The sequence below is a fragment of the Maylandia zebra genome, linkage group LG5 (genome assembly GCF_041146795.1).
Source record: "Maylandia zebra isolate NMK-2024a linkage group LG5, Mzebra_GT3a, whole genome shotgun sequence".
NCBI lineage: Eukaryota > Metazoa > Chordata > Actinopteri > Cichliformes > Cichlidae > Maylandia > Maylandia zebra.
Window position 1 is genome coordinate 21,395,054 of NC_135171.1, and position 15,640 is coordinate 21,410,693.

A 15,640-nucleotide genomic window follows, 5' to 3' on the forward strand; every position below is an offset into this window, starting at 1 on the left:
AGAAGAGGTTGTTTGGCAATTATTGATCCCTCGCGGAGTTTGAAGCAGCACATGCTTGAGTAGACAAACACTTACTGAGACCTCTGGCCCCTGACGCTTGCACATGTAACTGAGTTACACAAAAGTGTGCGTCACAACTTACCGAAACCTTTTAGACAGCACAGTGACTGTGCAGAATCATCATATAAATGTTGCTCCCCATTAACAAAACCACGAGTGCAACTAAATACCGCAGTTTCACTGAGAACAGGAAACTACAGGCACGATGTCAGTTTTCAAAGATGGTGGGTACACTGACTTACTGTTTATGGTTCTTTAACCTGATGTACTGATATATTATCAATACACAATATAATATCTTATGTTGTACACCAGTATGTTTTTTGAGTGAAAATTCAATGTCGGTAAGCAAACACGTGATGAGTAACATTGTTCATTTTCCCATCGTTAATGATGTAAACCTGCAATACGATGTGTACAGTCAACAATATCTCACAAACCAGAGATTTGTAATTGATTTTATTATAAAACTTTTAACAATATTGTCATATCCACTTCAAGTCAAGTCAGTCACTCCTGTGCGGCACACACACGGTTCATTTCAGCTTAGATGAGGTAAATTTTTCAGGTCTGGTTATAAAAAAAAATGCAGTCTTACTGGACAGAGAGTGCAAAGACACAAATAAACAGCTCATAAACAAAAACAAGTTGTAGTCATTTCCTCAGTTTGTGCTTCATACCTTGTAAAGCTGGCAACTTTTCAATAATGTTACTAACATAAACTTTTGAGACAAATTTGATATAAGTAACATTTGTGTAACAATGTAAAAGACAGAAAATTAAGACAATATACTGTTTACACTCTCTGATGGTTAATCACGCAGCAGACAAATGTTCATCCTGAGACACGAAGAAAAAGAGCCAAACGTATACACACAGTGCACTGTGTGGGTGTAGGAAGCTTGGTCCTTAATTAGCACTCAGCTGAAGATTATTTACAACCATTATGGATGAGCACAGTGGCAGGATTAAACAACTTCACAAACCTTTTTTTCTTTTGTGCATTAAATCGCTTTGCTGGCAAAGTTTGTAAATGAAACTGAAATAAAAGTTTTATCTGCTACAGCATGCAAACAGTATCTGCTCTGTAGCCATTTTCCTTTAAGGACAAATCAGAAACCAGTGGAGGGAAAATCTTAAATACTTTTTGATATTAAGGTGGCAGCGTTTGCTTCCATCCAGCCAATCAAATTACTTTAAATTAACTCATAATAATCTGTAATCTCTGCTGCGTGTTTCCTCACTTTGTCTATCCAGCTTCCACACAGCCCAAAGCATAACAGCCATTTCTGATCATTTACAAATGAGCTATGAAAAAAAACTGTCGATAGTAAAAATAAACTAATGACAAATAATGAAAAAATATCTCTGCATTATTTTTGCTCAATAAAGGGATGATTAATTACGTCATGTATGGATACTGAGCGTCACTGTTGCTGCGGAGACTCATTATTAGCTCTCTGTGTTGGCCTGTTTGGTATCAGAGTCCTGATCTGAGGCAGATGTTGAGCTTTCATCCAGCGCATCTGTGGATTCAGAGTCTTTTGGGGTGTCGCTGGGTGATTTGTCATCTTCTTGTGGATAGAGCTCTGGGTAACGCTGCATGCACTCCTGCATAGACCTGAACTGCTCCAGGCAGTCAGAGCCCTTCACCTCCTCCTTACTATAGTGGAAACAAGAGAAGGCGTCCTTAAATTCAGTCCCACAGGGACCACTGGCCATCCCACCCAGGCAGGGGCAGTTCCAATTAATCTCCCCATTGGGAAGAATTAAGCCTGGGACGAGAGAGGAGAATACAGAATAAATAACTTGTAATTGTGCAACTTCACCAAAGCTTTCTTTACCGTTTCTCACCTCTCTCCTCAAATGGGTCATTGGGGTCTTCCTCCACGAGCTCCGCAGTGCTGGGTGCTGCATGATCCTCTTTGGTGGCAAAGATGATCGTGTCTTTACCTGTTGTGTGAAATAGAGCATTTTAAATAAATCATCAGGAAGGTATCAAAACTTTTTCCTGTCGTTGGGGGGTTTTTTTTGGCCATATATAAGTCAAAATTTTGAATTGAACATCTCAAAATTTCCACTTATTAAATGGAATTTTTACGAGATAACATGAAATGCCGGCTTACTTATGAAACGAGCTTCCACAGGAGATGATTGGTGGAGTTATTATTTTGTTAACACACTTAAAACAATGCTCAGCAATTCTTAACAGACTCTCTGAAGTGAAGATTTGCTGCTTTCTTTCTTTTTTGTGTTTTGTTTGTTGGTGTTTTATACAATTTTCTTTGAATCATTTAACAGCCAATAAAAGATTATTTGAAGTTATCACTCAAAGCACTTCAAACTAAATCCCAGGATTTTTTTCCAAGGACTTAAGAGCTTTATCTGGCATTGAGTCTTCCAAAGTATACAGAGAAAACCCCATAGACACAGCAAAAACATGAAGACGAAGATAAACACTCTTCCGGGGTAAGCTGAGAAAATCTCTGTCTGTCTGTCCTTCTCCCAATCTGTGATGTGTCTTCTCTGCTATCTGTTATTCAAGTTCCATCAGCATTGTGTTCTAGCACGCTATACAATGAAACTGTTTTCTCTGACACACATCTGTTCCCACAGTACGTGTTTACTGGTTGATATGAATGGGGAAATGTATAAAACAGGCTCAGCGGGACTGCCCTGGCAAGCACTCGCATACACTATTACTCTGTACTGCTTTTCCTCCCTTGTAAGTGAATAAACATAAAAGAGATTAAACTGACTTTGATTAAAACAGAGACATGAAGAGGGGTCATTATATCATAAAGGCACCTGAGCTGCCATTTCAGTGAGTGTGCAAAGTTTCCTGCCACTCCGTTGCATGCACAAACAAGCTTGCAATAAGCTAGTTTCATTTAGTTAAGTTCACATAAATTTAATACTGATAAATAGAAAAGGTAGTTACGAGCGTTTAACAGTTGTGATTATACACAGTTATATAATAAAGAATGTTCTCTTCCCACCTTTAAATGAAACATATTTGTGTGATGATAATTATTATTATTATGTGTGATTATAAACTCTTATCTCCAAGAACGAGTGTGCACTCTCCCTGTTCTCTGAAACATTAACTAAGGATTAATAAGCCACGTAATCATAGCTTATACATTACGAATTCAGCTGTAGTTCATTATTTATTATAGGCACTTTCCCCCCACTAAATAACTAAACTTAATCTACAGCATAGCCAATAAGGGCTGTGTAGTGTAAAAGCATCTTAAAACCACACTTGGTGTGACGAATTACTTAATCTACTACCATGACAGTCCAAATACTTTCACACACACCTTAAACTATAACTAGACTAGAAGTGACTTTCTAACGTGCTAATATTAGTCACTTTAATAATTACGGTATGTTGCAGGCCTGGTGGACTGTAGCACGTTCTGGTCAAGGTTAAACTCTGACGGCCACAGGTGGCAGGCACTGTTGCCCTCTCAGGATAACTGTCCTAGCTCAGATCCTATGAGGGAGCTTCTTAATCCACCTTATTATTACACCAAGATTCATTTTTCATTCAGACTCAACTAAGCTTTAGAGAGTAGCTTTGCAGAAAAGTTCCGGCTATCACAGCATGCTTACCTTCCTGTCTGACCGAACTCATCTCTTCACGCCGAAGCACATTAACTTCCTCCTCTTGACTCCTTGAAACAGATGGCAGGTCACTGATGGTTGCGCCTTTTACTGACACACAATGCAACAAACGCAAATATCACAGCATCGCAGGTTTTAATCCATCCTTCGGAAGCTGTTTCACAACTATCCTTGCCAGAACGTGGTTACTCTTCTTCTCCGAAAGTGTTGCTGGGATCGTTTACGCCACGGTGCGCGTTGCTGCCTCCTGGAGTTCGTAATAGAAATATCCTCTTCATCTTGTGTTTGGACCACACTTTATTTCTGCGAAATTACATAAAATGTTATGCGCTTAATTATTGAATATTATTCAAGTAATTACAGGTAGTTTGGTACACATTAAAGCTTTTGTCCCTAAAGTTCGGTTGTATTACAAATCAATTAACGTCACTGAAAATAAGGGAATGAAGAGACAATATTACATCTTCTACTTTTTTAATGTTAATTACACACTCATATGTTAAACATATGAGTGTGTAATCAATATAAAATGATAAAATAGAGATTACAAAAAGAGCTTTCAAAAAATGTTTATTTTTGGAGTAAATATATTGTGAGTTATAATCACAGGTGTTAATGCACACTGAGGGAAAAATATAATTCAGCAAACTGTTTCACGCATGACATGAACAATACAGGGATGGCCAGTCGTAATACCAGTTATTCTGGTATCTAATTAAAAAAGAAATCCATTTGCTTTGCCCAAACCAAACACCTGCTGTTCCTGAATAATACATTGTACAAAATTAAAAATAATACTACTAATTAAAGATCATTACAAAAAAATTAATGAACAAATTACTGCATTAGCATTCACCATTGCTCAATTCCTCTTTAATGGGGAAAAAGAGGAAATATCTGAAATATCTATTGAATAACTGATGCCCTGTGTCCAACAAATCACTTCCTTTGTCAAAATAACTTTTTCAGATCTTTAATGCTTAGCAAATACGTTATACTTCTCCCACAATCAAAGCTGTGGTATAGACTTTTATTTATTTTATTTTAATTTTTTTTAAGTTAACTAATTTATATTAGATTATATTTCATTTAAATTTATGTGTAATGTTGATGCAAATTGAATAAAAGAAAAAAAAAACCCAGACAAATAAAAAATTTTAGTCGCAAATGTCATAAAAATGCTGAATGCACAAATGCTGAAAGAGAAGGAACAACAGGAAGCAATACACCAGGAGATGCAACGTAAGCTCCACGATGTGAAAACAATGCATGTTGAGAAAAAAAATGAAGGGTTGCAAACAAAGTTTGATGAAGCACTCCATCGAAAAATAAAAATGCTGAAAGAAAAGGAACAGCAGGACTCAATACACCAACAAATGAAGTCTAAGCTTCAAGATTTGGAAGCAATACACCAGCAGATGCAGTGCAAGCTTCAGGTTACTGAGAAAAATAATGGAAGTTTGTGCGTAATGTTTGGTAAAGTGTTGAAAAGAAATACAGAAGTGGTTAAAAAGAAAGAACAGCAGGAGGTTATACACCAGCACATGCTGTGCAGGCTCCAAACCATGGAAGCATTACATCATCAGATGCTGTACAAGCTTCACATCACGGAAAAAAATAATGAACGCTTACACGTAATGTTTAATGAAGCACTGAGACGAAACACAGAAATGTTGAAAGACAAGGAGCAAATGAAGCAATGTGCAAACAAATACAGGGCAAACTTCAAGACATGGAAGCAATTCAGCAAAAGCTCCAGAGCAAGCTTCAAGTCACCGAAGGTTTACACATAATGTTTTACTAAGCAGTGAGAATTAATACTGAATACTGAAATGCTTAAAGAGAAAGGAGAAACAGGAGCTATACACCAAGAGACTATGTGCAAACTTCAAGTATCAGAGAAAAATAATGAAGGTTTGCGTGTTCGATAAAGCACTCCAAAGAAATATGCAAATGCTTTAGAAGAAGGAACAATAGGAAGCAGTTCACCAACAGATGCAGTGCAAACTCAAAGACACAGAAAGAAAATGGAAGCATTACAAGAAATATTCGATAAAGAACTCAAAGAAAACTCAGACCTGCTAAAAGAGAAGGAAAAACTCCAGAAACCCAGAGAGAGATGCAGTATATTCTTTAAGACTTTGAAACATAAAATACAGAGTTGTGAGTATTAATAAAGGACAAAAACACTGAACTCAAGGAAGAGAAAGAGCAGCTTGAGAAGATATGCAGAGAAATAGAGCCAAATCCAAGAAGTGGTGACCAAAAACACCCAATTACAAGCACTCTACAGCAAAGTCCATTACGCAAACACCAAAATGCAAGAGTAAAAGCAACGACAGGAGAAAAATCTCAAAGACATACAGTCTTTATTTCAAGAACTACAGAAGAGACATGAAGAGTTAAAAGCCATCTATCACAAATAACAACAAAGAAACAAGGACATGCATGAGGCAAACGAAGAACTGCAGGAGAAAAACAAAGCCCTGCGAGAAAAGCAAAAGGAAAACCAGGAAACATTAGAAGAACTGGAGAGAAGGTGGAAGGTCAAGATGACATGCAGACGTTCAAACCAAGTATCGAAATGGAGAAGAACTGTGATGAAAATGACTTTGAAAATGGCATGGATGTTGGTGCAACAAGGTTGGTGCGCAGTCATTTGAATATTGCCTTAAGCAGCTTAGCGAACCAAACCCGAGATAACACCATTTTTCTTAAACCGCTGTTATGCTAAAGCAGGATTAGTTCAAATTTCTTAATTTAATGACAACTATAATCAATTCTTATGGAAGCACACTTTCAAAAAAAAACCTTAAAATTTATTTTTGAACAATTGTTCAAAATCGGACTTATCTACGTCTTACAAATATCAAAGTCCGATGTAAAGCTTTGCAGGCACTTGAATGTCCTACTTAGTATTATTCTCTAACAAAACCACATTATTTCATCATGTTTTTATACTGTCTGTTTTCCTCTCTGTGTAATACTTTGGCGGTTTATGTGCAAAGACCAGAAACTCAAACTGAAACCACAGGTTTAATTCTGACAGGGTCCTGCGGGCTGATCTGTAAACCACCAGACAGTAAAGCCATCATTTGTTAACAAATACACCAAAATATGGGAACTAAATCCACAATATTGTGGTGACATAAACATCACAAAAACCTCCCCAGATTCACCTGTTGTATAAAAAGGACATCCCAAGCAAATAGTTAAAAGTCAGTCTTTTTCCACAAAATGTTTTATTGAGAATGTTTTTTGTACAAGTTTGTTCTGAAATGCAATTATTTTTACATATTCAAAGACTTTATCTTACACTTAAGACAAATCCAAGTTATTTAATATATGGCCTATGTACAGTCTGTTTGGAAAAGTTATTATTGAAAGTACACAAAGCAGACAACTAAAAACAAAACAAGACATAAGACTGCATGATGTGGGTAACAAGAGTCAATGAAAGCTGTCATTTAATACTGAAGCTCCCCGGGAATGCCTTAAATTAAAAATGAGTTTTGAATGTTTCCCAGAGGTTGGAACCCAATGTGAGCTCCATCTCTTCTTCTCGGAGGACCCTGACCCAATAAACACTTCAGTGCAGTGTCCCGATCAGAAACATACACACTCCTCGACTCTGACAGTTCACCTCCTGGTTTACACCATTAACTGACTGGCAGGTTAACTAAAAAAAAATTAAATAAAGCTGAAAGTAAAAGTAGGAGATAACACTAAGCACACTGAAGACAGATGACCGTCACCATCCAAATCAAGTATGCCTGCATACCAAAGCATTTGTCAGTCCAGAAGGGGGGAGGGACTCCTGCAGGAAGCCTATAGATGAATATAGGAAGCTTTAATCACGTTTAATCAGGTAGAAACATGGATAAAGCACAGCCAAATGTCTTTCTTTGCATCATTTTGGAAGGTCTGTGGGGAAAACAAATGGAGTGAAGAGTCAGCATATTGTCCCAGCACCTCACAGTACCCGATTTCAGCGGAGACTCCTGAAGGTTCCTCAAACGTCCTAAAAAAATTGCAGTGCCGATGATGCAGGGGCTTCTCATGGCTGTAAAATAAACGTGGGTTTTGTGGTGCTAAAAAAAGTTGGGTCAAAAGCAAGAGCACGATGGCTAGAAGAATAGGCCTTCAAAGCTCCCTACTTCACTCTGTTCTTTCACAAATATTTCAAAGTACTGGTAGATAATGGTGACGGCCAGCAGGATACCAGTGCCAGAGCCAATGGCTCCAAGGAAGTCTGCCATCACTGACAAACCACCGATACACAGTCCACCAAAGGCAGCAGCAGTGGGAATGTATCTAAAATGAAAACAGAGAAATTAAGGAAATTACACACCCTGTGTTTTTTTGTTGAAAATGCAATCTGTAGTAAGGATGATAGCATTCACATATACGGCTTAAGAAAAAAGAAGAAGAAAGAAAGGGAATACGCAATCAGTTTAACATAAAGACACAAAGTCAGTTAAAATTAATAAATATCACCCTGTCAATTTAGAAAGCACAAGCCATTGTGAACTCATTTCATCTACTGTGGTGTAAATGAAAGTGACAACAAATGCACTGGAGACAACAATAATAATTCCTCCAAAAGGGAATGATTGTAGTCACCAAAACCTTTCACAGAGTTTTTACTAGTGTCTTTTTTGTTCACTGCTGGCAACATGAGACAATTCAAGTTCCAGCTCTTCCTGGATGGCACATTGAAAAGTGCCGCTGCACCTACCACAGTCTCAAGAGTGTGGAGGAAATAGTAGGAGAAGATCATCAATTCAGCAATAGGAGCTGTATCTGCTCCAGCACTGCCAGAGCCCTACAAAACGACCTACCCCCCAACCCTCCATGTGCATTATTCCAACTAAAGTGTCAGATACAGACTCGACAAGTGTTACACAAAGGCCGCAATCCTTTAGTGGAACCTGTGCCAACAGACTGGCACCATGCAGTTTGACTGGCATTCCCCCAGAGAAAACCAGAGCTGGCAGGTTCGCCACTGGCGCCCTATTTTCTTCAGTGATGAAAGGAAGGAAGTTCACCTCATGTGAGCATGTGAAAGACAGACGTTCATGCTTCCTATCCCTGACTTTGTGTTATACACTGATGATCATGTTCCCTTACATTTTTGAGAAGTGTACACTCACTTAACTAAGTAGTGCTTAAAAGAGCAGTTTAGCAAAAAGTGTGGGTTGGCATTATTTATATGTAGGAAATGTGAAAAGCAGTTATATGGAGGCTGTGTCTGGATGAACTCATGACATAACCTCCTGAACCAGAGCATTGCATAACAAACACTTGAAACACAAAATTGTTCTGTATATTTTGGGAAGCTGGCGAAAATCTAGAAGGTCAACAGGTGTAACAGATCTTGTATTTTACCTGTTAAGCTCATGGACCATTGAGGTCTCTCTGTGTCCCCTCATCACCATCTGCTGCTCCTTCAGCTGTTTTGCAACCTGCATGACAGGAAATGGAATAGAGCTCTAAGAACGAGTTTTCTTGAAACAATGTCATAACACAACCTACTAGAAAGCAGTAATAACTTACATCTTTTGCAGAGGAGCCTGATACTTCAATCCAGGTTTTGGAGAAAAAGGCACATGAACCAAGCATGAAGATGATGTAGATTACTGCGTGGACTGGGTCCTCCAGAACAGAGCCAAATGATTCAGGTGGAGAGAAGTAGTAACAGAGTCCCCCGACTGGGTAAGCACGGGCCGGGCCACCAGACGATGTGTCCTGGGAAAACGGGAACAAAACGTACTCCATCAGTCACTAATGTTAACATGATAATGAGTTGTCAGACTCCGGTACAATCTTTCCACAATTTTATTTTGTTTCCTTTTATCAATAACCAAAAATATCCAAGAATAGGCTTGTCCTGGCACACAGGTGTGAATGTCATGGTAAGCTTACATAAATGCAGCTTGTGTAGTTAGAAAAATATGGTTAAAAAACAAAACAAAACTGACTGTTTGAGAGGAGGTAGTTTTTATAAAGAAGATGGATCGCCAAACCATTAGCAGAGGCATTTATTTTTGGGTTGTTAGGTGTTGGGTCTTTTTGCACTTTAAATAAGGCATTTTGCAGGTCAACACACTAACAAACTGAACTGAAGAATCTATAAAACGCAAACATGTACTCACAGACCACGTTCCGAGCAGATTAACCAGGAAATTGCCACTGAAGCGCGTGGAGAGCATCTGGGAGATCACATACAAGTTGGAGACCAATGCAGACTGCAGGATGATGGGAATGTTGGAAGTATAAAAGAGCTTGATGGGGTAGGTGTTGTACTGTCCACGGTAACGAGCTGACTTGATTGGCAGATCCACCCTGAATCCCTGTGAGAGAAGAGATTAATTCATCACACTGATTTATTTTTATTTTTTTAAATACACGTTTTAAATCTCAAGTGGGTTAGTGTGAAGTCAGACAAAAGAAAAGAAAAGCAACCGACCTGAAAGTATATCACTACAGCAAAAACAAAGACTGTAGCAATCAGGTTCATGAGGTTGGGCAGGTTCTGTCTGTAGAAGGCCTCTCTCAGAGCACGCACTTTGTCAGTCCTTGTGGCAAGCAAATGGAAAAGAGCAATGATCGCACCCTCAAACTCCGTGCCTGGAAACACAGAAAAAAACCCTCTCAAATTAGAAACCTCGTTTTGGAATGCAAAGATGCAACATGGTTTTTTTAAATTATTATTTAATTTAAAAAAAAAAATCACTTTGTAAAAACCAATTATTGGTTCCTTACCTCTTCCAGTGTTCACAGTAGTGGGACTGAAGGCCTTCCACACAATTGTTTCACAGATGTTGGTAGCAATGAACAAGGAAATGCCTGAACCAAGACCATAGCCCTTTTGGAGCAACTCATCCAGCAGCAGCACAATCAGCCCAGCCACAAACAGCTAGAGAGAAACGTAACAGTTCGAGTCATATGAGATTGCTATGGAGATTTGCCATGTTTGGAAAGTTTTGAGTATCGACTCCAACAAACACATTACGTCTTCTGTTTTTACATTTAAAATTAATAAAAAATTATGTAGGCTTGTGGAATGAAAGATTAATAAAAAAAAATAATACTGACAGCAGATGGGATACATTCAAAAATTTTACTCCACTTCGTTCTCACATTCACAAGATTATAAGAAGCTGTGGTGACAGCAAAACCCCCTCAGCTCACAACCCCAGCAGGTTGTGAGCTGAGCAGAATAAATGAAAAAGAAATGATTTCAATTGATTCATTTTTTTTGAAAATTACTGCATCTATACCTGTTGTTACGTCATCAATGAGTATAACAGTTACCCTAAATGATAAATAAAGCTGAAAATAACTGAAATTTAATTATGTTTCCTAGCCCAAAGAGTTCTTTAAAGTACCAGTAGCGTCATCTCAGTAACAGAAAGTACAGCGTATGTGTGCTTTAGGTTGAGAGCGTGAAAGTAACATCTCCTTGGGAGTATATTTATACTCACAGGTTTAAAACTATTACCAACTAATAACAATTTAAAAAAGGCTGATTTTAATCAAAGGGTTTTCACTGGTATTCTTTGAGTGTTTATGAAAAGGTAGCAGACAAGGCTTTGGGAAAAGACAAGCTGGAAAAAAAAATCTCCATTGCCTCAGCCTTTTGTAAAGAGATTAGAATTTTGTATTGCTGTATAATCAACTACTAATCACACAACTCTAATATGAATGCTGAACCAGACCTTGTACTTAGTTACCCTGTATTTGACAGAGTAACTAATGAAACCTCTCTCTGAAATGCGCCTCGTGCACTTCTTTAATTGTGATGTCAACATTAAGTTTAATAAGAATGACATTGAATAAACAGTAATGCCAGTGTAAGGGACATGTCTGTAATAATAACGTTCATAAAAACAAAAACAACATTGTTGGAAACGCCGAGGAACCAAACAATTAATAATTAATTAATAAAACAATTTATTTAATTTATATTTATATACATGTCCTTAGGGCTGCTCAATTAATCGAATTTTAATCACGATTACGATCTGGGCTTTCAACGATCATTAAAAATGACTGAGCCGATTATTAGACCCTCCCTCATGCTTTACTCTCGTGCTGCTCCGTGTGGTAAGTCAAGCGCACCGCTCTCCATTTTGAACACGCGTCACAACAATTAAGAGGACCTGAGGGAAGCTCGGAAAGCTAAGCAGAAGTTATTTGGAGAGGAGAGTGACTGCCGTTGGTTGAAAAGAGGTTAAAAAAAAAAAACTTCAGTGGTGTGGAAACATTATGGGTTGGCGGAGTTAGACGTGGATCAAGTAGACAGTGTGTAAACTTTGCTACGATGTAGTAGCTGCACCACAGAGCAACACTGCAAAGTTGACTAAACATAGATGTTTACATTTTTCATTTATTTCTTATATTGCAAACATTTGCACTGTTATCAGTATTTGCACACTATTTTATATTATTTTTTAAAGTCATTATTCAATACATTGTTATTGTTAACCCTTTAAAGCCGGTCAGAGCAGCACACTCCGTTTTGCGTAACTATTTTTAAATCCCTGTAGAACCTGAACCGCTAAGCTAGCGCAATAATTTGTTTTGCATATGAAACCGGAGGAGTTGTACTTACATCTTATGCCATCAGCTTGTCCTCGGTCACGATTTCCTTCCACATAAAGCTTTGCAAAAATTGCATAAAAAGCGCTTGCAGGAACAAAAACATAATATTCCAGAAACACGCTTTGCCGATCCATCAGCTGTTCCTAACACTTCCCACTTTGAAAAAGACGTCAACTCGAACTATCGCATTTCCTGCCCAAAACCGGAAGTGATGTCATTTTTGCGGAAAATGTAGTTTTTTACTTGTAGGCCTTAAGTAAAAAACTATACTATACTATACTTATACTAGTGTTTTTATAAGTCATGTTTGACTCTATACTTTTCTGAATAGTTGCTGGGATGCTTAGAACTCGAATTGCACAGCTGGAAATAGTTTATTTTGATGCACCTGCTGTTTTCTTTGCAAATTTGCATCATAGGATTGTTTTTTTTTGTTTTTCCTGCAGTATATAAAAATTGCTGTATCTCCAAAATAAAACTATGAAGACACTCAAAATAAATTTCCTGTTGTTGTAAACTATTTTTTGCAACTTTTTTGTATTTAAAGTTTTGAGGGATAAACCTCTTAAATTTCTCCAAGTAGAAATATATGTAAACAAAACAAAAACGATTTTCAATTTTTTTGTAGTTTATTGCACTTGTTTGCAATTAATGTAGTTACTATGGACTTAATGCATACATATTATTAAAATATGGGCTATAACAGTTGTATTGATGTATAGCAACTTGAAATGCTCCCACAAATGGCACTACAGCATGTACAAAAAAAATAATATAAGCTCTGGCGGACTTGGTTCTATGGTAGGTCTTAAAGGGTTAAATAAATATCGTCAAATAATCGTGATCTCAATTTCAGTGAAAATAATCGTGATTATCATTTTTGCCATAATCGAGCAGCCCTACATGTCCTGACATTACACAGTTCAGGTATGTTTGCAGATATTCATCCTGTTCTCACCTGAATGATGATCAGCAGACAGATCCCTGCACCCATCTCTGACGGATCTCCGTACATGCCAGTCATCACATACACAATAGCCTGTCCAATGGTGATGATCATGCCAAACACTGAAGAAAATAAATAAATAAATAAAAAAAATCAGAGGTCAGAGACCCTAAAGTCTTGATAGGCAATTTCAAACTACTTCAAACCAGCACCTGAGCAGAGATTACATACATTTTTGTGCTCCATTAAAAAGCGCTCTGTCCTTTGGAGTGTCTCCAACTTCGATGATCTTAGCTCCAGCAAGCAGCTGCATGATCAGGCCTGAGGTGACAATTGGCGAGATACCCAGCTCCATCAAAGTACCTAGAAGAAAATGTTCAAGTTAGACCCCAGAAAACAGCAGACATATATCTAACTTATACACAAATATATTAAAAAGTATATACCTCTGTTTGAGGCCAGAATGACTCTCATCCAGTAGAAAGGATCTGCAGAGTCTGAGGACATTATGCCAAACAGGGGAATCTGAAAAGCAACATATTGCATTTACAGTCGAGTCTTAATTGGCTGCATGAAGTGTTATAATTGTGTGTCCCCTGAATTCACTGACTTCAGCTTGATACTTTGACTATTATGTAAGAAACATTCCTGTAACAGACAACTTAATGTAATAATAACATTGTAATAATTTATGCTAAGTTTTTTTTTACTTATTTAAGCTGTTGAGGTTTTTTCCCCTATTAAAAACATAATAAAAATGTAAATACACAAACTAAACAACAGTGAGACTCACCTGGCAGCACACCAGAAAGATGAAAAGAGTGATAGCAGTCCATAACACCTTCTCTCTGAACTGGATCTAATGGTTGAGCAAATGTAATAAGTTTAAAACGAGGGGAGGGGGGTAAAAAAATTAAAGCAAACACAATATAAAGCTTACTGATTGCTAATTGTTTATTTAGAACTATGAAAACAAAGGGGAGGTATTTAAAAACACACATACCTTTCTTTCGGGTTTTTGGATCTCTGGCAGCACAGCACAGAAAGGCTTTATCACCTCCAAGAATTTGACTGAAAACAAACAAACAAAGAAACAAACATGAGTAAAAAGGTGATCATATCTGGTTATCATCAGCGGGACGTGGTAATAAATGGGGGGCGGACTTTACAGACAAATGTGAATGTACCAACAATGTACCTGGAGTAAAGCAAAGCTTTGAAAAAAAAAATCAGTTTCCTGTTGTTATGTCAGATCTTTACAGTACCTCTACAACCTACATGTTTCTAGTAATGCAAGGCAGGAAACAGGAACAGCGGACTCACAAAAAACAGAGCGTCTTATGCGTCGTCATCACTAGACTGTCAATGTCTTTGAATGAGTGGCTAACAAGTTAGCGTAAAGGTCTCGAAATTAAGCCACTCACCGTATCGCTTTTAAAGGATATCTACAGACTAGAAAACTAGTTTGCCAAAATATCACCTAGTTATTAAGCTAAACCCTACAACTACTTCTCATTAGAAATATTTTCATAACAGGGAAAAAACCATTTATCAACCAGGAAGCTAGCGACTAAATGCTAGCTGCATGCGATCAACGCCAGTTGCTAGTTACCGTTAGCTAACTAAGTTGTCAAAAACACATAAAACACTGTTTCAGTTTTGCTCCTCGTTTTTTGCAGATCACAGTCTTAAAAATCATGTGCCAAAGTGAAACTTACTGCCCATGATGTCCCAACTGGTCTCTTTGTACGGTTCTTCACAGTGGAAATGAGACCAGCTTGAGCCTGAGTAACTGAGCCACCGGGAGGAAAAGGAGGCGACACGTCATCACTACAGACACGAAGACCAGCGATTTAAAGAGACAGCGACCTTTTAACTGAACATCACATATCACAGTTGCAATACAAAGAAACGAAGAACAAATATGAAAAGCTACATTTTAATAGACCTACTTTAATTTTTGACATACTTGTGTAAAGCAAACAACCCCGGAGCCTGACAGTCCCAGAGAAACAGAGGGACAATATTTTTCAGCTGCTACTACTGCAGTTAAAGTTACAAATCGTAAAATATCGCCACTTGATGTCAATAGATTGCAGAGTGCAGTCAAATGAATTTGTTGCCTGTGTCATGCGCGCTGATTCTGATGTCACGTCTTGTGTCCTGTCCACTGGGCAGTCCAGCACCTCTCGATTTTTGTAACCTGGCGCACTGTGCCGCAGCTTGGTTGAAGTAACAAGTGTACAATCGTGTCAGATTTTATTGCCATTTTAGTGGAGTTGTTGGAAAAGTTGGAAAACGTTACAACAACAAAAAACGTTAGACAACATCTTGGCTTTGACCTTTTTCCTCTGGCATAACCAGCCAGGCTTGTAACCAACCAGTTGGACATGTCTA

The 15,640-nt window shown here is 37.9% G+C and overlaps 2 protein-coding genes across 2 annotated transcripts; both read right to left on the reverse strand.

Moving 5' to 3' along the window:
• Positions 1-502: 502 nt before the first annotated feature.
• chchd4b (coiled-coil-helix-coiled-coil-helix domain containing 4b) lies at positions 503-3,937 on the reverse strand. Its single transcript, XM_004544854.3, has 3 exons — positions 3,679-3,937; positions 1,915-2,013; positions 503-1,835 (listed from the first exon to the last, which is right to left on the reverse strand). Exons 1-3 carry the CDS (start codon positions 3,698-3,700, stop codon positions 1,513-1,515), a joined length of 444 nt encoding a protein of 147 aa, XP_004544911.1. The 5' UTR covers positions 3,701-3,937; the 3' UTR covers positions 503-1,512.
• Positions 3,938-6,902: 2,965 nt separating this feature from the next.
• Positions 6,903-15,079, reverse strand: sec61a1a (SEC61 translocon subunit alpha 1a). The gene is made up of 12 exons (XM_004544853.5): positions 14,962-15,079; positions 14,247-14,314; positions 14,037-14,102; positions 13,690-13,768; positions 13,475-13,606; positions 13,256-13,365; positions 10,456-10,609; positions 10,160-10,320; positions 9,846-10,043; positions 9,247-9,438; positions 9,079-9,155; positions 6,903-8,004 (listed from the first exon to the last, which is right to left on the reverse strand). Exons 1-12 carry the CDS (start codon positions 14,966-14,968, stop codon positions 7,818-7,820), a joined length of 1,431 nt encoding a protein of 476 aa, XP_004544910.1. The 5' UTR covers positions 14,969-15,079; the 3' UTR covers positions 6,903-7,817.
• Positions 15,080-15,640: the final 561 nt, after the last annotated feature.

What these genes read in the sequence shown, in the direction of transcription:
- sec61a1a (XM_004544853.5), bottom strand. An exon ending in CATTCTGGCCTCAAACAGAG is followed by an intron (nt 13,607 to 13,689) that starts GTATATACTTTT and finishes ATTTTCTTCTAG; the next exon opens with GTACTTTGATGGAGCTGGGT. An exon ending in ATGGTCCATGAGCTTAACAG is followed by an intron (nt 8,005 to 9,078) that starts GTAAAATACAAG and finishes TTTTCATTTTAG; the next exon opens with ATACATTCCCACTGCTGCTG.
- chchd4b (XM_004544854.3), bottom strand. Translation starts at nt 3,700, where the DNA reads ATGAGTTCGGTCAGACAGGAAG. An exon ending in GAGTTCGGTCAGACAGGAAG is followed by an intron (nt 2,014 to 3,678) that starts GTAAGCATGCTG and finishes TTCACACAACAG; the next exon opens with GTAAAGACACGATCATCTTT. An exon ending in TGACCCATTTGAGGAGAGAG is followed by an intron (nt 1,836 to 1,914) that starts GTGAGAAACGGT and finishes CTCTCGTCCCAG; the next exon opens with GCTTAATTCTTCCCAATGGG.